The sequence below is a fragment of the Rutilus rutilus genome, assembly GCF_951802725.1.
Source record: "Rutilus rutilus genome assembly, chromosome: 11".
Lineage (NCBI taxonomy): Eukaryota > Metazoa > Chordata > Actinopteri > Cypriniformes > Leuciscidae > Rutilus > Rutilus rutilus.
Genome location: NC_140216.1, coordinates 38,193,798 through 38,216,844, shown reverse-complemented (window position 1 = coordinate 38,216,844; position 23,047 = coordinate 38,193,798). Strand labels below are relative to the sequence as shown.

Genomic DNA, 23,047 nt, shown 5'->3' with positions numbered 1-23,047 from the left:
TGTGAGGGGTTTGATTTCAGAGCTGAAGTCAGAGCAGCACAACCTTCATCTGTCACTCCACAATAACTCAAACTGTAGAGAACAATGACACTCTTCAGTCTCTCAGTTCAGGATCTGCTTGAGGAGGTTAATTTCAATATCATTAAAATTTTAGAATCTTTTAATTTGTTTAATGCGAGTATGACAAAATCATCAAAACAACACATTACATACATTCAAATCAATATTTCATGTCCAATAATTTTTTGTTGGGTAAGTAGTGGTGTAATAAGCAGGGTAATTCATTCACTTTTCATCGGTATGCAAATGATATACACAACTATTATTACTTAATATCAGGGTGGACAGAGAAACGCTATTCAGCCATATCTAGACTCCTCGTCTCTGAAAGCCAATAACCATCTGGAACTGAGGAACCATGTTCAACAGCAGACTCACAAACCACATGTGTTTGCAAATCAGCTTATCAGCTTTACAACATCTCTAAGAAATAAAGAAACCTCACCTTACCTGTGTTGTTTGAAAAACATTTTTACACCAGGTATTTGTTTTTTCATTTTTACACTGGATACATGTGGATAAAACTCTACAGATGATCCTACATCCCTGTCAGAACTGATACAACTATAAATTATTTGAGAATATTTCATTGAGTATCAGTGAGTGTGTACCTCTCAAGCCCCTTTCATACAGCGCGATGATCCCAGCAAATTGCCGGGAAATTGCCAGAACGCCTTCTGTGGGAACGCAAACACGACCCGGGATTGATGCCGGGTTGGGGACCTAGTAACATTACTGTGTTCAGTCCCAGAACAAGCGCTTTGTAAACAAAAGCCGTAATAATGCTGTGTCGTAGTGATGGCGCTGAAGCTGGGATCGTTCGCCAGCTAGTGAAGCGGTACGTAATGCGCAAGTTTATGATCGAATCAGAGAAAAAAATGCACAAGCGTGGTTTCACAAGTGAGAGAGAGAGAGAAATCGCAGCTCATAAGCAAACTTATGACACTGCTGAGAATTTAAGTCACATCGATGTCACGTGTCTGTACTGGATTTTTACGGGTTGTGTGTGAACGCACTCTCTGATTCCGGAAAATCACTGGCAGTGTGAATGAACCAAAATCAAAAACCCGGGTCAAATCCCGGGTCACTTTATCCATGTATTTTCCAGAATCTCTGTGTGAAAGGAGCTTCTGAGAGATGATTTACCTCAGTTTCTCCAGTTTACAGTGAGGATCTTTCAGTCCAGCAGAGAGCAGATTCACTCCTGATGTTCCTAGTTTATTCCATGACAGATCCAGTTCTCTCAGGTGTGAGGGGTTTGATCTCAGAGCTGAAGCCAGAGCAGCACAACCTTCATTCGTGATGCCACAATTACTCAACCTGTAGAGAACAATGACACTCTTCAGTCTCTCAGTTCAGGATCTACAGCTCAGATAAGCAGGAATGAGCACCGCAAAATCCTCAACACATCTGAATATGAATGACCTTCAGTAAAAAGTACTGAAAAACTTCTGTAAGATATGAATAGGATAATATTGTACATGTTAATTATTCTTTGTATATTCATATTTTTTACTGACTTAACTGCAGATTTCCTATATCCACCCTTTTCCTAACGAGCCTACTGCGTTTTAGATTATGGGAGGCACTTCAGGTTTCGGAAAGTTCCACGCAAAAAGACTGAAACAAATTATTTCAAATCATAAGGTTGCGTTAAATAATCCTTATCCATCAGTTTGACTGAATGAGCTGTAAAATTTCTTTAATGATCTATTTTCAGATGTCAAGAGAATAATGTGAGTATCTGTGGCAACAGCTCTTTAAAGCTCTCCTCTATCTTAATTACTTTAAGATATATCCCATGAATAATTTACTAGAATGCATTAAGAATCTCTTGTTTTTCTCCCCAAATCCTTGCGTCTCTTTCCAGGTTTGTTTTCACACGGATGCTTTAAAATGTAATTGTCTCCCTGTAAGACTCCTCCTGAATTGACTCTCCAAGCCACTAAGGAGCACTGTCTGATCCATCTTGCAATGACTCTCCAAGCCACTAGGGAGAGCGGTCTGCTCCTTCCTGCAATTACTCTCCCTGCCACTAGGCGGCACCACCTGCTGTGAACTCTTTAGTTATGACAGCTCATCAAGTTAATGTGTTCCACCTGTATTTTGTCCTATTTAAAGTCGGCATGGGATCAAATTTGACAAATCTTCTTTTATATGTAATATTGTAGTGTTTATTATAAATGATTTATCTGTGCACTTCATTAATTGTTTTTAAATTCATGTACCCTTATAATCTTTAATCAAATACATTACCCTTCCCTCCCCCCTCGAAACGACCTCTCTTCTCTTTCGGTCACGTGCCATGGCGAAATGGTGCGGCTATTGGTGTTTAAGATAGATAGCAGCCTACCATTCGGACATGTCGAGATGCTCTCGAGGGTGAACTTGACTGATAACTTGACTTGAATTATCTTGGTTCGCGGGAGGCTCATATAAATATGGGTTGATTCCTGCCTGAAAATGTAGCTGCTCGTCCTCATTCTCGTCGCCGGGCTCCTCAATAAAAAATCCTTCATGGGAGAGTAACGGTGGGGAGTCCGGTGGAGAGAAATCCTCCACAACTGAATGTAAACTGGCATTCAAATCTGCCTCCATTTTGTTTGCAAAGCCCAACCTCCAACGATCCAATCAATCCCCGAACGACGAAATCAAGCCCCGCCCTACATTTTTTTCTAATTTCAGAAGCCGTTTCACTCAGATATACGTCACAACAAGGAAAAAATTACAGTCTCAACTTCCGTTTCATGCCGACTTTAAGTTGGCAGTTTTCATTGAGCTGTGTTCAGTCTTGAGCCTACCATATTTGGATTTCTGAGTCCTAGAAGAGTTAAGTGCTGTTTCTCTGTTGCCAGTGGGCTTACTTTATGTTTTGTTTTGTAAAGCTATGACTGCTCTTCTGTTTGTATTTGAGAACTGAGATCAAGTAAAGACTGCCTGCTTTTGAGTTATCTGAGCCTCCTAGTTTGCTTTTGCTTCTGCACATGGGTCTTCTACAAACCGTCTTCCCCAGTAGACCAAAGGTAGAAAAATTGCTTTCTCTGACTGGGAGACCCGGGTTCTAGACTCACCTTTGACACTTTATGTCAGTCACTTGTGACAGCAAGACTGAACCATGGAAGTAGACCCAGTAGAAGAACATACTCCTCCCTCCAATGTGGAACGCATCCTCTCTGAGCTCTCTAGCCAAGCTTCAGCCATTAACAAGCATGAACAGATTCTAACTGAGATTCTCCAGCAACTAAGACTGCAGTCTACATCTCAAGCCTCTCCAGTCCCACCAACCCAGTTCATATCTCAAGCTGCTCCAGTCTTACCAGCCCAGTCTCAAGGTACCCCTCAGCCAGGTCCACCAGCAGGTCTCCTACTCGAACCTAGACTTCCAGCCCCTGAGAGGTATGATGGGAATGTGTCAAGGATTTATAACACTGTGTACTCTTGCTTTCCAATTGCAGCCTAACAGTTTCCCTACAGGGAGCAGCAGAGTGGCATACATGACAACCCTTCTCATAGGAAAGGCGATAGATTGGGCTACCGCTCTCTGGGAGCGGCAGTCTCCTCTCACGACCAGCAGCGACCTCTTCATATCAGAGATGAGGAAAGTATTCCACCACCCTGTTAGTGGAGCAGACATTGATCATCGAGTTCCGTACCCTAGCTGCAGAGAGTGAGTGGGATCAGAGAGCCCTGAAAGCTGCGTTCCATTGTGCCCTATTACATGAATTAAAGGATGAGCTGGCATACAGAGACCCAGCCCCTGATTTGGAGTCTCTGATCGATGTTGCCATCAGACTGGATAACCACATCCGGGATCGACAAGGTGAACATCGCCGTGAGACTCGACTGCCCGAGTTTAACACTTCCACTGGTTCTATGGAGCCTTCCTCACTGATCGGGTGTTCTGAGGAGCCAATGCAGCTGGGGAGAACCCGGTTGTCACAGGCGGAGAGGGAGAGATGGATGAGAGATAAGTGCTGCCTGTATAGCGGTGAGTCAGGTCACTTCCGAACCAACTGCCCTAAACTGGTGGGAAAAGGCAGCTCTCGCCCAAGAAGAGGGGACCTGGGATGAGAGTAATCACTTACCCCCGACCAGCGGCTTCAGGTCTTTCCATTGATGTCTCACTCTCCTGGGGCAATGAACTTCACAAGCTCATGGCTTTCATAGACTCTGGTGCTGCATTTCATGGACTTTACACTGGCCACACAGTTAAAGATTCAGCCTATTGCTCTCCATGATCCTTTGACTGTTACTGCATTGGATGAGAGGCCCCTAGGTTCTGGCCAGGTAAGCCAGTGCCCCACATTCCTCCACTTTCAAGTGGGTTCTCATAGAGAAGTGATACAGTTCTTTTTAATAAATTCTCCTGAATTCCTTTTGATCCTTAGGTATCCTTGGCTAGTTTTGCATAATCCGCGTGGGGGCCTAACTGTTGTGTGTCTGGCTTGTCTCTCTGTCATTCACTTGAGCCAAAGACGACCTTCCCTTCACTACTTGAGTCATCAGTCCCATCCACAGAGATGCTGGCTATTTCTGGGCTGAGACAAGTGGCTTCCAGTGATCTTGCTGCCTCTCCCGAGTCATCCCGTGTCCCCCAGGAGTATGCAGACCTCTGTGAAGTGTTCAGCAAGGAAGAGAAGCAGCACGCTTCTCTTCCACCCCATAGACCTTATGACTGTGCCATTGAACTGCACCCTGGCACTTGTCCACCTCGAGGGAGACCATTCTCTCTGTCTGCCCCAGAAAGAGCATCTATGGAAGAACATATCAAGAAGGCACTTGACAGTGGATTTATCTGCCCTTCAACCTCACCGGCAGGAGCCGGGTTTTTCTTTGTTGGTAAGAAGGATGGCAGTCTCCGGCCATGTATTGACTACCAGGGTTTAAATCGTATCACTGTAAAAAATTGCTACCCACTGCCATTGATGACTACAGCCTTTGAACTCCTACAAGGTGCAACTATATTCACCAAACTGGACCTTCGGAATGCCTACCACCTAGTTAGGATCCGAGCCGGGGATGAGTGGAAGACTGCATTCAACACCCCGACTGGTCACTATGAATATAAGGTAATGCCCTTTGGCCTAGTCAATGCTCCAGCCATCTTCCAGGCATTTATTAATAATGTTCTACGAGAGATACTTAACCAATTTGTGTTTGTTTATCTTGATGACATCTTAATATTCTCCCGTTGTTACCAAGATCATGTCCAGCATGTCCGGCAGGTTTTGTCTCAACTGTTAAGGAACAACCTCTTTGTGAAAGTGGAGAAATGTGTGTTTCATGTACCAACTGTCTCCTTCCTTGGGTTCATTGTCTCCAATGGCAGCATTCAGAAGGATCCTGGCAAGACCCATGCAGTCCTGAACTGGCCCCAGCCGTGCTCTGTCAAACAGGTACAGCACCTTCTTGGTTTTGCAAATTTTTATAGGAGATTTATACAGAATTTCAGCTCCATTGCAGAACCCCTTACTGCCCTTACCAAAAAGACCTCCAATTCCAATGGACCGAAAGAGCTAATCAAGCATTTGAGCTGCTCAAGCGAAGATTCACCTCTGCACCCATCCTGACCCTCCCCGATCCAGAGTTGCCCTTTGTAGTTGAAGTGGGAGCTGTTTTGTTTCAAAAGGCCTTGGGGGACAGTAAGCTTCATCCTTGTGCCTTTTTTTCACGTCGACTCACCCGAGCAGAAAAGAACTATGACATTGGTAACCGGGAGTTGCTGGCTGTGAAGTTGGTGCTCCAGGAATGGAGACACTGGTTGGAAGGGGCCAAACACCCATTCATCATTTGGATTGACCACAAAAACATACATCCAGGAGGCTAAAAGGTTGAATCCACGGCAGGCCCGATGGGCTGTCTTTTTTAAACGCTTCGAGTTCATCCTCTCTTATCGACCAGGGTCTAAGAACTCTAAGCCAGATGCCTTTTCGAGACAGTTTGACATGCCAGAGGTAGAGGACAGACCCGAGCCCATCATTCCCGGCTCCAAGGTGGTGGCAGGGGTTCAGTGGGGAATAGAGATGGCGGTAAAGAAGGCTCAACGACAACAACCCGACCCAGGTAATGGTTCCTCAGGTCGCTTTTTATTCCTAATGTTGTATGACACTGATGTGTTGCAGTGGGGACATGCATCTCTTCTTTCGGGTCACCCAGGAGTTACAAGAACTTTGAAGCGTATCCAGACACAGTTCTGGTGGCCCAGTATGCAAGCGGATGTCAGACAATTTGTGTCTGGCTGTTTTGTATGTGCCCAAAATAAAGAAGCCGCCCCCATTACCCCAGATCGTTGCTGGGCAGCCAGTATACACTGTCCGTCGACAGCTAAATTCTCATCGAGTCCGTGGAACGGTCCAATACCTAGTTGATTGGAGAGTTATGGCCCAGAAGAGCGGTCTTGGGTGCCAGCTGGGGACATCTTAGATCCAGACCTCATCAGAGAGTTCCATCGTCTGGATTCCAACTGTAGCCAACAGAACGTCAGGAGCCGTTCCTGAGAGAGGGGCTCCTGTAAGACTCCTCCTGCAATGACTCTCCAAGCCGCTAAGGAGCACTGTCTGATCCCTCTTGCAATGACTCTCCAAGCCACTAAGAAGAGCTATCTGCTCCCTCCTGCAATTACTCTCCCTGGCACTAGGCGGCACCACCTGCTGTGAACTCTTTAGTTATGACTGCTCATCAAGTTAATGGCTGAGTCCCAATTCGCCTACTTATACTACGACCTAAAAGTATGTACTTTTTCCTCACACAAAAAGTACATACTTTTAGGTCGTAGTATAAGTAGGCGAATTGGGACTCAGCCATTAACTTGATGAGCAGTCATAACTAAAGAGTTCACAGCAGGTGGTGCCGCCTAGTGCCAGGGAGAGTAATTGCAGGAGGGAGCAGATAGCTCTTCTTAGTGGCTTGGAGAGTCATTGCAAGAGGGATCAGACAGTGCTTTTGAGTGTGTAGCAAAAGAGTATGCACGTTCTGGGAGATACTTCAAAGACATCATGCAACGTGAACGAGAACGCGGTTGCCTAGTTACACACACCGCGACTGTTAACAAAACATTTTACATTTCATTCATTCTTATATGTCCAATATAATTTTATTTACTATTCCCATCTTTTTTTTCTCATCGTTTTTTTTACACAATACATTTACAATGTGTTCTACCAAATTGAGGAGTGAAGTAGGGCTTCGTCGTCGTAGATCAACCAAACGCAGATCGTTTGTGAGGCGGCTGGTTCTGACGTTCATGTGTAATGTGTGTAACGAAAGCTACTTATTTTCTGAGTTAAAATATTTAAAGTTTATAGTATAACTATTGTTTAACGTATTTTATACTTATACTTATGTATAAAATGAACCATGCTTTTACTATAGTAAAAGTGTAGTAACCATGTTTCTTTGGTTGGACTGATAAAGTTAACATTTGTACAGCCACAGTATTACAAATAAGTCAGTGTGGTTAAACTATGGTTAGTGTAGTAAAAGGTGTTATTTTCATAAGAGTTTATAGTACGGTATAAATCTAAGACAGAAACAACAAAAGAAATACATAAAAATAAAGACACTTGTATGACACTGTACTAGAGCCTTTTTATTTACCCTACAAGATAAACACGGTACTTTTTTTGGCACAACATAAACCCATTAATATTACGAGACAATAAAATATAACTTTAATTAGGGTTAAACATTTAAATTCTTACACTTAAAAACTGTGGCGCATCTCTGCTGCTGCATCCGGTGTAAAAAATAATCGTATTTTTAAATTTCGCTGTCTTTCTCCTCTGCTATTGACGCAGCTCGAACCTCATCTCTTCAATCGGACACAATTGTTCACCACACCGGCTGCATAGACAGTATAAGAAGGACCGGCTGCCATGTTTACATCACCACCATCACCACAAAGCTCCTCCCTCCCGTACGCAAAGGGTTGTGGGCAATATTAGCCATTAGAGTGTGCATTGATCTGCACTTCGAATTCTAACCGGAAATAGTAGACCATCCAGGTATCTTTTTGAATACTCATTTCAACATACTACGATTTGGGACGTACTAATTCTAGTTTTGCATACTATTTAGGACGGATAGTATGCGAATTGGGACTCAGCCTATGTGTTCCACCTGTATTTTGTCCTATTTAAGTTGGCAGTTTTCATTGAGCTGTGTTCAGTCTTGAGCCTACCATCTATATGCACTATTAATACTATTACTGTTATACTATTAGCACTATTATCTAGGATTTTTTTAAGCAGGTAAATACAATATTTATTGTCTGTCAAAATGATGGAAACCACTTTGAAATATTATCACTCGATCTTACTGTCACAAGCATTAGATATTTTGGAAGCTTTATTTGTCAATGACACATTTATAGCCCTGAGTTTCCATTGTCCATTATCAGTTCTCGTTTATGGTTATGATCTCTTGCGTGTTTATTTTGATTTTTTAATAAAGACTGTTCATTTTGGATACTCCTTTGTTTCTTTGTGCAATTTATACTGCCACATTACAGTTACAGTTAATGAACATTTTTGATTAAGGCAACATGTTACATAATACAGACACATACTGTAACTAGAGTGATATTTAACATCCGTATTATTGCTGCAGAAATAATCAAGCTTTTGGGTTATTCATGGTTTGTTGTAGTAATCTGTTAATGCTTTTACACTTTTAAATGTCCTTTTAATCTTCAATGGTTGAAGGGTGAGCAGAATAATGTCATCTCATTGTGCCCAGTTTTTGAATATGCTTATTATTTATAATGCGTTCATAGAGCGAACCTTTTGCTGATTGTTTACAGTTTAAAGGAAGTTACTCCCATAATTTGAGCAAAGGGTCATGGGGTGTAGGAAAAGGAGGATTGCTGTGCTAGTGTTATCTTATATTACTTCTCAATTATTAAGATAAATTCCTGTGAGATCATTTGATTCTGTCATATTTCCACCTATTTTTTTGTATCCTCTGAGTAAATGTCCTAAATGTAGAGGTGAAGACAGGTGAACGAAACATCACCAACCAGTTAGTGATTTCCTTTCTGAATATTAAAAAGCTTTTTTAAGGGTAAACACTGATCTGGGCCTGCAGAAACTAGGTTCGACACTCCTGATTTATTTGATCAGAAGCCATGTAAGAAGGATAATGTACAGTTGGTCTACACTAGGGTTGGGTATCATTTGAATTTTAACAATTCCGATTTGATTCTGCTTATTGATTGTAATTTAGATTCCAATATAAGTAAAAAAAAAAAAAAAAAAAAAAAAACTTAGATATAATTTACATTTATTCCAAGTCCTATTGCAAAATGTTTCATTGTGGCTGAATACCATGAACAAAAACTTACAGGCTAAAGAACACTTTGGTTTAAAATCCTACACTTATGGTTTAAAAATACCATAAAAACAAGCCTAACTTATATACATTTCAAGCATTATTAAAGACAAGTGAAGTCTCAGAAATGTAAAAAGAACAAATAAAAAATGACCAAATCGCAAAAATAATACAACTGAACAAAGATATGTGTAACGACTGAGACAAGTCAGACACAAGTATTTGTTATAGTTTAACAAATGATAATGAACAAATGGAATGAACAAAAGAACTCACTCTGGGATCTGTGGCCCCATCCCCCCAAACAGGGCAAGACGGTCTTCGTTACCACGATAAGATAAGTTAGTTTTACGACCCTTAGCAATGTGAACAAGGCCCCTGCTACAATACCCACAGATATTAGAACAGACTCTCCTGCAGCACCGCCTGCTATGCCTTCATGCTCCCAAAGGGAGTCAGACTGCCTTTTCTTCAATCCAGAAAACTGCAACCCTCCCATCACTGAATAGGCAACGATCAACTCTTGGCTTTCTCAGCACTTCAGGATGCCATGCCATCCAGCATGGCCTCAGCAGGCCAGGGCAGCAAGCTTCGACAGCCATGTGCTCCCTCAAGAGAGAGAGGACTCTCTCTCAACCACAACAGCGTTGAAACCACCATAGAGACAGAGCGCATTTAGGCCACGCCCACACCGGGGGGGAAAACAATCCAACCGTCTCCATTGACTTTGCATTGCGAGAGGCTGCCTCCTTGTCATTTCTTGCTTCTAACAAAAGACAGAAAAATGCCTAAAAGCTGCTGTGTGACAAGGTGTACAGCAAACAATCTAAAAAAAAAAACAGAAATACGTTTTTATTAGCTCTCGACCCCAAAAAACGAGCGTTTAGGACATAAAAGTGGATACAGGCAGTTGAGACAGAGCGTCATGTGTCTCATTACTCTGAGAACTAACGTACGCCCGCTGGAGGAGACACAGGATCGGCAACACAGGATAGTTTATCTTACAGAAATATAGGCTAATATATAAAACTGACATTTGGATATTTGACTCACCAGTGACCAAATGTTTAACTTACTGCACACGTAGTGTATTTTTAGTGCATACTGAGTGTCAGGATCCCACAATTTACCCATTCGTTCCAGCCTGTATCCACTTTTATGTCCTCAAACGCTCGTTTTTTGGGGTCGACAGCTTATGAAAACTTATTTCTGGGTTTCTTAGCTTGTTTGCTGTACACCTTGTCACACAGCAGCTTTTAGGCATTTTTCTGTCTTTTCTTAGAAGCAAGAAATGACAAGGAGGCAGCCTCTCGCAATGCAAAGTCAATGGAGACGGTTGGATTGTTTTCCCCCTTGGTGGGCGTGGTCTTCAGATTATGACGCGTTGCGCTCTGTCTCTATGCAAGTTCATCATATCTTCTCCACCCAGCAGAGAAGAAAACGATTGCAACTTGTACAGTGACATTTGACACTCACGGACCCATCAGCGAACTCAATTTTCAACCACTTCAAGAATTGTCCACTGCACACAGACCTTGAAAGTATCAATTTAATGAGGTGCTCTGAAAATGATAAGCTGATGGTTCTTTTCACAGTTAAATAGACCTTTTCCATAGTTCCATTTCCTGTTTCAGGTTCCATATCACTCACCATTTTACCTATGCATGTATGTATGTATGTATGTATGTTTGTTTAGTTTTAGTTATGTTTGTAAGTTAGTTAATAAAACCTGTGCACAATATTTATTTGGTTTCTGATTATCTGCTTGCAACAAAGTCCATTTTACGATCTTGATCTTGTTACATGCTCTAAGCACTGCACAGTACATGCTAAGAAATAATTATTTTTTGGTGGCCATAAAAGATACACTTTTCCTAGAATAACTGAATAATCAAAAGAGTTTGTTGGAACTGATTAATTGATTGTAATATTAATTTAGCTACCTCAAGTTAATCTAATTAACTGACCCAAATATTAATAATTAATCATAATTGGTAATTATGGGTTATTGTTAATATTTCCCCTTTGAGCTAATTTGTTACATATGATTGAAATCATTTTCCACATTAGTTTGCAAATGATACACAACTCTATTTTTCAGATGAGACAATGATGGACAGAGAAATGCTATTCAGCCATATCTAGACTCCTCGTCTCTGAAAGCCAATAACCATCTGGAACTGAGGAACCATGTTCAACAGCAAACTCACAAACCAATGTGTTTGCAAAACACCTGATCAGCTTCACAACATCTAAGAAATAAAGAAACCTCACCTGTGTTGTGTATGTGATGTCTTTTGTACCAGGTATTTATCTTTCCTTTTTACACTCGATATATGTGGATAAAACTCTACAGATGATTCTACATCCCTGTCAGAACTGATACAACTATAAACTATTTGAGAATATTTTATTGTGAGTATCAGTGAGTGTGTGACTCTCAGAGAGATGATTTACCTCAGTGTCTCCAGTTTACAGTGAGGATCTTTCAGTCCATCTGAGAGCAGATTCAGTCCTGATGCTTCTAGTTTATTCAATGTTAGATCCAGTTCTCTCAGGTGTGAGGGGTTTGATCTCAGAGCTGAAGCCAGAGCAGCACAACCATCAACTGTCACTCCACAATCACTCAACCTGTGGAGAACAATGACATTCTTCAATCTCTCAGTTCAGGATCTGCAGCTCAGATAAGCAGGAGCTTCACAATCAGAAAGAAGGACTTAATCCACGGCACGATTAACAGGTCCAGAAACCCACTTGCTTGAGGAGGCTCATTTCAATATCATAAAAAAAAAAAATTATTTGTTTAATGCGAGTATGACAAAATCCTCAAAACAACACATTACACACATTCAAATCAATGTTTCATCATGTCCAATTATTTTTTGTTTGGTAAGTAGTGGTGTAATAAACGGGGTAATTCCCACTTTTCATCGGTATGCAAATAATATACACAACTATTATTACTTAATATCAGGATGGACAGAGAAATGCTATTCAGCCATATCTAGACTCCTCGTCTCTGAAAGCCAATAACCATCTGGAACTGAGGAACCATGTTCAACAGCAGACTCACAAACCACATGTGTTTTGCAAAACACCTGATCAGCTTCACATCTCATAGAAATTAAGAGACTCACATGTGTTGTGTATGTGATATTTTTTGTAACAGGTACCTTTTTACACTCAAAACATGTTGATAAAACTCTACAGATGATCCTACATCCCTGTCAGAACTGATACAACTATAAAATATTTGAGAATATTTCATTGTGAGTATCAGTGAGTGTGTGACTCTCAGAGAGATGATTTACCTCAGTGTCTCCAGTTTACAGTGAGGATCTTTCAGTCCAGCAGAGAGCAGATTCACTCCTGATGTTCCTAGTTTATTTCCAGTCAGTCTCAGTTCTCTCAGGTGTGAGGGGTTTGATCTCAGAGCTGAAGCCAGAGCAGCACAACCTTCATCTGTGACGCCACAATCACTCAACCTGTAGATAAAAAAAAAACATGCAGGATGAACTAACACTAGTTAAAAAAAAAAAAAAAGTGAAACCTACAAATATTAATAATTTGTAATCTTATTAAAAGTTTATGAATGACTAGCCGCAATGAAATGAAATATTGTAGCCTAATACGTTACATTCTTAAAGTGAATTTATTTTTTGTCAACTACTAGCGTATAGGCCTACAGAAACAGTCATAATTAATCAAAGCTTTACTGGCATGATTATCTGGCATTTAGAATGTTTAAAAAAATATATATGGTGCTTCAAGTATTCGTTTGTTTTACTAGGCCTATTAAAATGGATAATACAGAATGTTACTAGTGTTAAGAGATTAATGAAATGAAGCATGAAGCAAATGATTAAATATTAACAAAAATATTACAGATGAGTGAATCAGTTTAAAACACTTTGGGATAAGACGAATAATGGTTTTTTTTTTTGTGTACAGTACCTGTCAAAGATTGGGAAACATTTAAATTTGTATGTTTTTGAAAAGCTTCTTATGTTCATCAAGACTTCATTTACCTGATCAAAAATACAGTACAAACAGTAACACTGTGAAATATTACAATTAAAAATAACTTTGTAAAGTGTAATTTATTCCTGTGATTAAAGCTGAATTTTCAGCATCATTACTCCAGTCTTCGGTGTCACATGATCCTTCAGAAATAATTCTAATAAGATGATTTGCTGCTTAAGAAACATTTATGATTATTATCAATGTTAAAAACAGTTTGCTGCTTCATATTTGTGTGAAAATGGTGCATATTGTGTGTGTGCATTTATTAAATCTATTAAAGCATTTATTTAAAGAGGGTTAGGGGGTTATCTAACCCAAGGTTTATCTAACCCTAAGCCCTTCATTAAATAGAAAACTTTTATAACATTATAAATGTCTTAACTGTCACCTTTCCAGCGTTCAGCCCCGACAAAACGTTGCACAACGTTTTTTAAACAGAAACGGTGATGCGTTGAACACACTGTTCTGCAAGAGTTGCAACTATGGCAGCTGAGAAGGCCATTCTTTGTGTTCTTTGTGAAGAATTTTCGGAGCCTGATGAAGTCGGTATACGACAATTCACCATCACATCACTCGTCACAACAGTACATAGACATATACACTAGATATCGCCTTGGGGTTCTAAGCATGTCAAAACCGCCACCATCTTGGAACAAGGGTCTTGTCATAGGAAATAGCTAACACTACTATCTACGCCTGTAGGCCTACTTCGAATTCATGGATGATGCCGGACTTTTGTGCTGCGTATGGATGTTCGTATGGATGTTCACACGAACGTAATCTAAAAACCAGACAGCAAGGGATTACATTTCACAAGTGATTATGAAATTGATTTTGTACAGTTAAAGTAACCCCATTCACGCAAAACATGGCTTAAAGTGTTGAAAAGGCTCGCTAAGTTAATTCTTATTGGTGGGTTGTGAATGATTGACAGTCGTAACTTAGTCCCGCCCCCAGAGTTTGACGCAGCTGGTTATGTTTCGCTTTAAAGCTGTGGAGGGCTCGCGTGTATTTAAGCCATAGATGAGTGTGCGTAACTTTGAAAGTAAGTTTAATTTCCACATATAGGCTACCGTCTCTAATCTTGTGTATATTGCTATTTGTTGTATTATATGTTGAAACGTTCTGATGTTGAGTGTTTTCGGATTTCCGTTAAGCTAATGTTAGCGGTATGACTGCGTGCATTATCTTTGCAGGTGTGTTCCAATGCGCGCTGTATAAGTGAAATAATGATAACGACTCATATTTTCCATATGTTTACTTTAGTGTTTACACTTTACAGATGTTATTAAGCCATATTTATGTGGATTGTGAAGATTACACTCGATTGAGATATGGTTATAAGACGATAGTCACGTGTATATTTATAGTCAATTGTTTACATTCTATAGCCATGTATCCTCACACGTTTATTCTTTTGGGTAAAATGTTTATCATTTATTTCTGTAAACTGATTATTTATATTTCTCTTTTTATTATAGAAACCACACTCATATACCCTTAATATCTCATGCATCTGTTCATGCACTGTAGTATGTTGATGGCTTGAACCTACGATTAAAACAGTGATTGGACTTTTGTGCATTTTTACCGATGCCCTGTGATGATCCCAATTAAGTCAGTCAGAACCAGTCAATACAGTCCAGAAACCTACTTAACATAAAGGGTTAGTTCACCCAAAAATGAAAATTCTGTCAGTAATTACTCACCCTCATGTTATTCCAACCCCGTAAGACTTTCGTTCATCTTCGGAACACAAATTAAGATTTTTTTGATGAAATCTGAGAGCTGTCTCACTCCTCCATACGCTTCTTAAGGGATTGAAACTCGCTGGCCCAGAATAGTTATTAAAGACATCGTTAAAATAGTCCAAGTGACTACAGTGGCTCAACCATATGTTTATCAAGCGACGAGAATACTTTTTGTGCGCAAAAAACAAACAAAAATAACGACTTTATTCCACTATTCATTTCCTTCTCTCTGGGCCTCGAGTGTGTTTACTTAGTAAAACTGCGTAGCGCATCTGTGTTTCACATCACACGCATCACACAAATGACTAGCGTTGGCCAATAGTGAGCCTACGTGGTGACGTGCAACACAGACGCGCTATAAATCCAGCTCGCAGGCAGCTATTTCTGATTTTTCATCTCTTCAGCGAAGCACACGCATCGCTGGATCCCGAGAGAAGCCGCGCCGTCTGAAGAAGCCTCTGCAGCGGGACGAGTCGCCTCTGAAGCCGCTGGCCGCGCCGCCTTCAACCGCCTTCCCGCTGCGCTATCCGGCGCTCATATCCTTTTCTCTCTGCTGCGTGTGTGTTCGCCGCTGCGACACACACTGTCTAAAAGAGCTTGATCATAGGTACTAAACCTATGCGCAGGAACTCGACAATCGATTACTGTGGACTTCGACCGAAAACAGGATGTAAATACAGGTATGTGCGCTGGCTGAATAAACATCATTTTTATTCATATCTTTCACATCTACTGCAGTCAGATTCACCCGCGTTCACTCAGTAGGAATCACTCACATGACCTGTGCACTTGTAATGACACATCAAGGATGTTAAGAGGCTAAAAGCAGGTTTAAAACTTGCCCCATTGAAGTCAACAGGATGCAAATTTTAAAACGAGGATAACACGGTGTAGGCAACACCGATTTTTGTCGTTGTTCTCTGTACTGACAGCACTCCAAATGTACAAAGAAATGAGCTCAATGTTAAAATTGACCGGAGTTCTCCTTTAAGAAGCCCTCCTGTTCTCCACTCATTACCTGTATTAACTGCACCTGTTTGAACTCGTTACCTGTATAAATGACACCTGTCCACACACACACTCAATCAAACAGACTCCAACCTCTCCACAATGGCCAAGACCAGAGAGCTGTGTAAGGACATCAGGGATAAAATTGTAGACCTGCACAAGGCTGGGATGGGCTACAGGACAATAGGCAAGCAGCTTGGTGAGAAGGCAACAACTCAGGGCTCGACATTAAGCCTTTTCATGTGCTTGTCCTTTGGACAAGTAAATCTGTCATTCACTTGTCCGAGAAAAAAAGTTGCTTGTCCAGAATTATTTTGGTGTGTGTGTGCTGTAAATATAATTTATTCTGAAGAAATATTCTCATCTGTGTTCAATCAGCTCTGATATATTTAAATCTGCAAATTGTCATATCTGCACCTTTAAAGGGCATTCCTCCCCCTAATCTTATTAAATGTAAGCTTCATCTTTAGTTTTACATTTTTAAATTTGATCAATTAATTAAATTAGAATAAGATACTATATAATAGGGCTGTTGTTACCCTAGGTAGGGCTGATCAAATTAAATCATTTACACTGAAAATTTACAACTGCATTAAATAATGTTATGAGATTGTTTTAAATATTTTTGAATATACAAATAAGAAACGTTGGAAAGAATGATACTTTTAAACATGAAAGTAAACCGCCAGTAAGAGGCGGCAGGCGACCGTCTTAATGAGCGAGTCATTGAGTCATTCATTCAAACGATTTGTTCAAACAACTGATTCATTCAAGAATGAGACAGATGTTTATGAATGGGTCATTGAATCTTTGACTTGGCCAATTCATTCAAAACGCTGAATCATTCAGTAATGAAAACACGGTTAAAGGGTTAGTTCACCCAAAAATGAAAATAATTTTAGACACAAAATTGGCTGTTTTTGTTCTGTTTCAGCAGCGAAAATAGTTCCAAACAAAGATCACAGCAGAACCGTAAGGCATCTCACAGCAACACTTAAAGGGTTAGTTCACCCTCATGTCGCTCCAAGCCCGTAAGACCTCCGTTCATCTTCGGAACACAGTTTAAGATATTTTAGTTTTTCTAAATATATAAATATAATTAGATATATTAATCGTTTCAGGAAAACGGCACTCGTCGTGTGAGGTTGCTAAACTGTATCATATGTTAAAAATATTAAAACTCCACATTTTGAATTTTTATTGGCAGTATGTTGTTAACTGAGTTTCTTTTGTGTGAGCTGCTCATTTGTTTAGATTTGTCCTCGAGAGGCTGCCAAGCCTCAACAACGGAACCTTGTTACTGTCAGTAATACATTTATTATCCACTATCGATCGCAACTTACAATAAATATAATACAATCAGAATCATTCTCTCGTTTTAGTGATTCCCTAGTTATTTTTTATCCTTCTAGGCAAGTCGTGCCACTCGTCCGCCATCTTGGCAACGTCTCCGGGCAGCTATTTCGGACTAACAAGACCAGGCTCCTATCTAAATGAATGGGCAGAGAGTCAGAACTGCACTTTCACTGGTCACCAGGACATAAAAACTGCATGTATAGAAACAGCAGTCAAATATGATAAAAATCGCTGAAAAAGTTTGATGACTTTGCCCCAGAATAAGGTTTAAAACACCTTTTCCCCCACAGGTTATACTTTTACTACGCATGCGCAAGGGTTCACGACACCAACTTCATTTACGTCTCTATACAGAATGCCGGTGTTGTGCCAAGCACTTAAACAATTATATGTATTTAAATGTCTGAAACCTAAAATAAACATTATGTGATTAAAAACACTGAACAGTTGTGATATAGCCTATGACAAGCGCTGACCGCATCCGTCTTTGGCTCAGCACCAGCCACAGCGCGAAAGCACAGGTTGAATATGGCAGTTATGTCACGTCACTGTACATTCGCTCCTTAGTGGTCAGCTGCTGCTGACTGTTAAAAGAAGATGATTGGCTTTCCAGCGGGAGGGGCGGGACATGTGCATACAACTGCCATCTTTGCCGTTACGGGTTTTCCTTATATAGTTTTATTTAGGATTGAGGAAGTGGCATGTCTCTTATATAAATTGTCTCTGTGATTAATCAGGCTACTTGCCCGGTCGGGCAAGTAAAATTCTCTTTTACTTGTCCCTTCAAAAAATCCACTTGTCCCAGACAAGCGTTAATGTCGAGCCCTGCAACTGTTGGCGCAATTATTACAAAATGGAAGAAGTTCAAGCTGACGGTCAATCTCCCTCAGCCTGGGGCACCATGCAAGATCTCACCTCGTGGGGCATCAATGATCATGAGGAAGGTGAGGAATCAGCCCAGAACTACAGGGCAGGACCTGGTCAATGACCTGAAGAGAGCTGGGACCACAGTTTCAAAGAAAACCATTAGTAACACACTACGCCGTCATGGATTAAAATCCTGCAGCGCATGCAAGGTCCCCCTGCTCAAGCCAGCGCATGTCCAGGCCCATCTGAAGTTTGCCAGTGACCATCTGGATGATCCAGAGGAGGAATGGGAGAAGGTCATGTGGTCTGATGAGACAAAAATTGAGCTTTTCGGTCTAAACTCCACTCGCCGTGTTTGGAGGAAGAAGAAGGATGAGTACAACACCAAGAACACCGTCCCAAACGTGAAGCATGGAGGTGGAAACATCATTCTTTGGGGATGCTTTTCTGTAAAGGGTACAAGACGACTGCACCGTATTGAGGGGAGGATGGATGGGGCCACGTATCGCGAGATCTTGGCTGAGTCTTCCAGCATGACAACGACCCAAAACACACGGCCAGGGCAACTAAGGAGTGGCTCCGTAAGAAGCATCTCAAGGTCCTGGAGTGGCCTAGCCAGTCTCCAGACCTGAACCCAATATAAAATCTTTGGAGGGACTGCCCAGCGACAGCCACGAAATCTGAAGGATCTGTAGAAGGTCTGTATGGAGGAGTGGGCCAAAATCCCTGCTGCAGTGTGTGCAAACCTGTTCAAGAACTACAGGAAACGTGTGATCTCTGTAATTGCAAACAAAGGTTTCTGTACCAAATATTAAGTTCTGCTTTTCTGATGTATCAAATACTTATGTCATGCAATAAAATGCAAATTAATTACTTCAAAATCATACAATGTGATTTTCTGGATTCCTGTTTTAGATTCCGTCACTCACAGTTGAAGAGTACCTATGATAAAAATTACAGACTTCTACATGCTTTGTAAGTGGGAAAACCTGCAAAATCGGCAGTGTATCAAATACTTGTTCTCCCCACTGTAGATACTAGTATCAACTAAGACAATTGATTATAATGGGAAATATATTTACAGGAGTTAAAGTGTGAAACACTGTCTGCTAAATATTCTATATAATGATTTACCCGTTGGTTTTCTGGAACTTTGAATCAATGTTTGCAATGTTGAATGGGCTTTAACCTCTCTTTGCTCGTTCTTCTTTTTTTTTGGAAGGCATTGTTATTTGTCTACAAACAAAGTGTGCCGACAACAGAAAATTTTATTAATTTATTAGTGTTTTATTTATTTATTAGTGTTATTTATATTCGATTACTGTATATGTGTACCGAGTTTCATATTATTACATGCAAGCGTGTTTGATTTATGGACCAAGTTTTCGGATGCTGTTCCCCTGCCACGCCCGGGTACCAGCTTTAGCCCGGCCCTGATGGCCGCGGGTTCTGACCTGTGTGCAAAGTTTCAAGAGTTTTCGAGCACGTTAAGGGCCCCAAAAGTGCCCGAAAGGTTGACAGAAAAATAAGAATAATAATAAATAATCCTAACAGAAACAATAGGGCCTACGCCCTTTCAGGGCTTGGGCCCTAATGAAACAAATAGGGGTGGGTCGCTTTGGAGATAATTGGCCCCTGGGCCTTTGCCAGTGATAATCCGGCCCTGCTGCTAATAATGGAATTTGGTGAAAATGTCCACTTTTGTTGTTTTGGTAAGAAAGCACAGGCTAACATCATAAATGTGATCATGTTTTACCAGTGTAGTGATTGTTGTCAGTGTTACTTACTGAACTGATCTGGATTCTTTAACCACCGGCAGCAGCTTCTGAAGAACTTCATCTGCTTTATTTTGGGCCCCAATAAACTGTTTTAGATCAAAAACATCCATCTTCTGCCCTGATGTCAGCAACACATAAACCAGAGCTGACCACTGTGAAGAGGAGAGTTTGGTTCTTCCTATTTTTCCAGATTTCAGATAATCTTGGATCTCCTGCATCAGTGAATCATCACCCAGTTCATTCAGACAGAGGAACAGATTGATGGATCTCTCTGGAGAGTGATTCTCCCTGATCTTCTGTTTGATGTACTGAACCGTTCCCTCTTTGTTGTAAGAGCAGCTTCCAGTCTGTGTCAGTAGTTCTCGTAAGAGAGTCTGATTGGACTCCAATGAGAGACCCAGAAGGAAACGCAGGAAAAGGTCCAGATGTCCATTCTTACTCTGTAAAGCCTCATCCACAGCTTTCTGATGCAGCTCAGATAATGCAATTTTCTTCCAGTTCACAACCTTAGATGACAGACTTTGTTTGGATTGGTCAAACACATTTATGTTCTTCTTTGTAAAGGAGAGATGAGCATATAGAGCTGCTAGATGTTCCTGGATGCTCAGATGCACAAAGCAGAAGACTTTCCCCTGATACAAGCCCAACTCCTCTCTGAAGATCTGAGTGCACAATCCTGAGTAAACTGATGCTTCTGTCACATCAATGCCACACTCGCTCAGGTCTTCCTCATAGAAGATCAGGTTGCCTTTCACAAGCTGCTGGAAAGCCAGTTTCCCCAGTTTGAGAATCATGTCTTCATCTTTGACTTTCTTCTCATAGTCCTTCTTATGCTTGATGTTGGTTTGAAGGATCATGAAGTGTGTGTACATCTGAGTGAGAGTCTTGGGAATCTCTCCTCTCTCTGCTTCACTCAACATCTCCTCTAGGACAGTGGCTGAGATCCAGCAGAACACTGGGATGTGGCACATGATGTGGAGGCTCCTCGAGGACTTCAGGTGTGAGATGATCCTGTCGGCCAGACTCTGATCACTGATTCTCTTCCTAAAGTATTCCTCCTTCTGTGTGTCACTGAAGCCTCGTACCTCTGTCACTCGATGGACACACTCAGAGGGGACGAGATCCGCTGCTGCTGGTCTGGAGGTGATCCAGATGAGAGCAGAGGGAAGCAGATTCCCCTCAATGAGGTTCATCAGCAGCTCGTCCACTGAGGCTGATTCAGATATATCACACAGTTTCTCTTCGCTCTTAAAGTTCAGAGACAGACGACACTCATCCAGACCATCAAAGATGAACAACACTTTATATTCATCACTGGATATTTCCATTTCTGTTGTTTCAGGGAAAAACACATGAAGAAGATCTGAAAGACTGAGTGTTTTGTCCTTCATCAAGTTGAGCTCTCTGAAAGGAAGTGGAAATATGAGCTGGACGTCCTGATTCTCCTTCCCGTCAGCCCAGTCCAGGATGAACTTCTGCACAGAGACTGTTTTCCCAATGCCAGCGACTCCCTTTGTCAGCACAGTTCTGATGGGTTTGTCTTGTCCGGGTAAAGGTCTAAAGATGTCAGTGCATTTGATCGGTGTGTCCTCTGTTTCTGCTCTCCTGGATTGAGTCTCAATCTGTCTCACCTCATGCTCATTATTGATCTCTCCACTTTCACTCTCTGTGATGTAGAGCTCTGTGTAGATCTCATTCAGAAGTGTTGGGTTTCCCTGCTTTGCTGTTCCTTCATACAGACACTGAAACTTCTTCATCAGGCTTGATTTGAATCTGCTTTGGGCCAGTCGAGAGTCATGACTGAAAGAATAAAATAATAGTACAACAAATTAAAGAAAAATTAACACTGGTCAGTCAAATAATTACACAATATTACACAAGCAACAGTGGTGTTTTTGTAATATCAGCATGGCTGTTATTTGGTCATTTGCACAAGCCATTAGAGCTGCATCCATGAGCATTGATATCGATTTCATTATTCGATTCGGTTTTTAATTTGACTATGAATTCATTTTTTGTAAATATTTTAGGTACATGGTAACACTTGTTTCATTTGTTAACATTACAATCCAAAACTGCTAGGGAGATTAGTGCAGGAATAACTTCTGTGACACGCCAATCCTTGCAGCTTGCATCTTATTTTATTTTGTACAGGTTTGCACGGTCAACACAATATGTGCTCCAGCACTCACACATATTCTTCCAACACATACACACTCAGGTGTCTTCACCCCACTAAATTAATGACACTCCCCTTCTAGCATTGGTCACATGACTTTCACATTACAGTGCTCCTACAGGATATTACCAGAATTTAAAAGGTATTAACAAAAGTTTAAAAGGTTTTTCTGTAAGATTAAAAATAATCAAAAGGTATTTGAAAATGAACAAAGACATTTGCTTTACCCGTTTCAACCCCCCTCTTTCTTACCCCAAGGACTATTTGAAATTCCTAAAGGCACAGAGGGGCTGATAGTGATCAAGGCCCGTAGGCCAAACTGTGTGTACATCAGGGGCCACTAACTGTCACACCTCAAATATGGCAGTGGAAGTTGTAATTATCTGATTGGTCAGTTTGAACACCTCACATTTGGGTTTCGGTCAAGGAAGGGATAAAAGAAGACTGTAACTGTTGCTCTGTCTCTTTTTTTTTTCTCTGGCTCTCTTTCTTGAGGCACTCTTTTCTTTGCCACTTCTTTTCATTGTCTCCTACTCTCTGCACTCTCTCTCTCCCTCACTTTCTATCTCTCAGGTCACGTTTTACATATATGGGTACAATCTCATACATCTATTAACTGTTTAAAGTGTTCTACTTTCAATTACAAATAATGTAGTAACTAGTTTTGATTTGATATTGACTTTGAAGTGCTACCCAAT

The 23,047-nt window shown here is 40.9% G+C and overlaps 1 protein-coding gene across 1 annotated transcript; it reads right to left on the bottom strand.

The window, feature by feature from the left end:
• Positions 1-154: 154 nt before the first annotated feature.
• On the bottom strand, positions 155-21,798 carry LOC311299916 (protein NLRC3-like). Its single transcript, XM_084423868.1, has 4 exons — positions 20,180-21,798; positions 12,699-12,872; positions 11,845-12,018; positions 155-1,380 (listed from the first exon to the last, which is right to left on the bottom strand). Exons 1-4 carry the CDS (start codon positions 21,559-21,561, stop codon positions 1,203-1,205), a joined length of 1,908 nt encoding a protein of 635 aa, XP_084279994.1. The 5' UTR covers positions 21,562-21,798; the 3' UTR covers positions 155-1,202.
• Between the last annotated feature and the right edge of the window lie 1,249 nt (positions 21,799-23,047).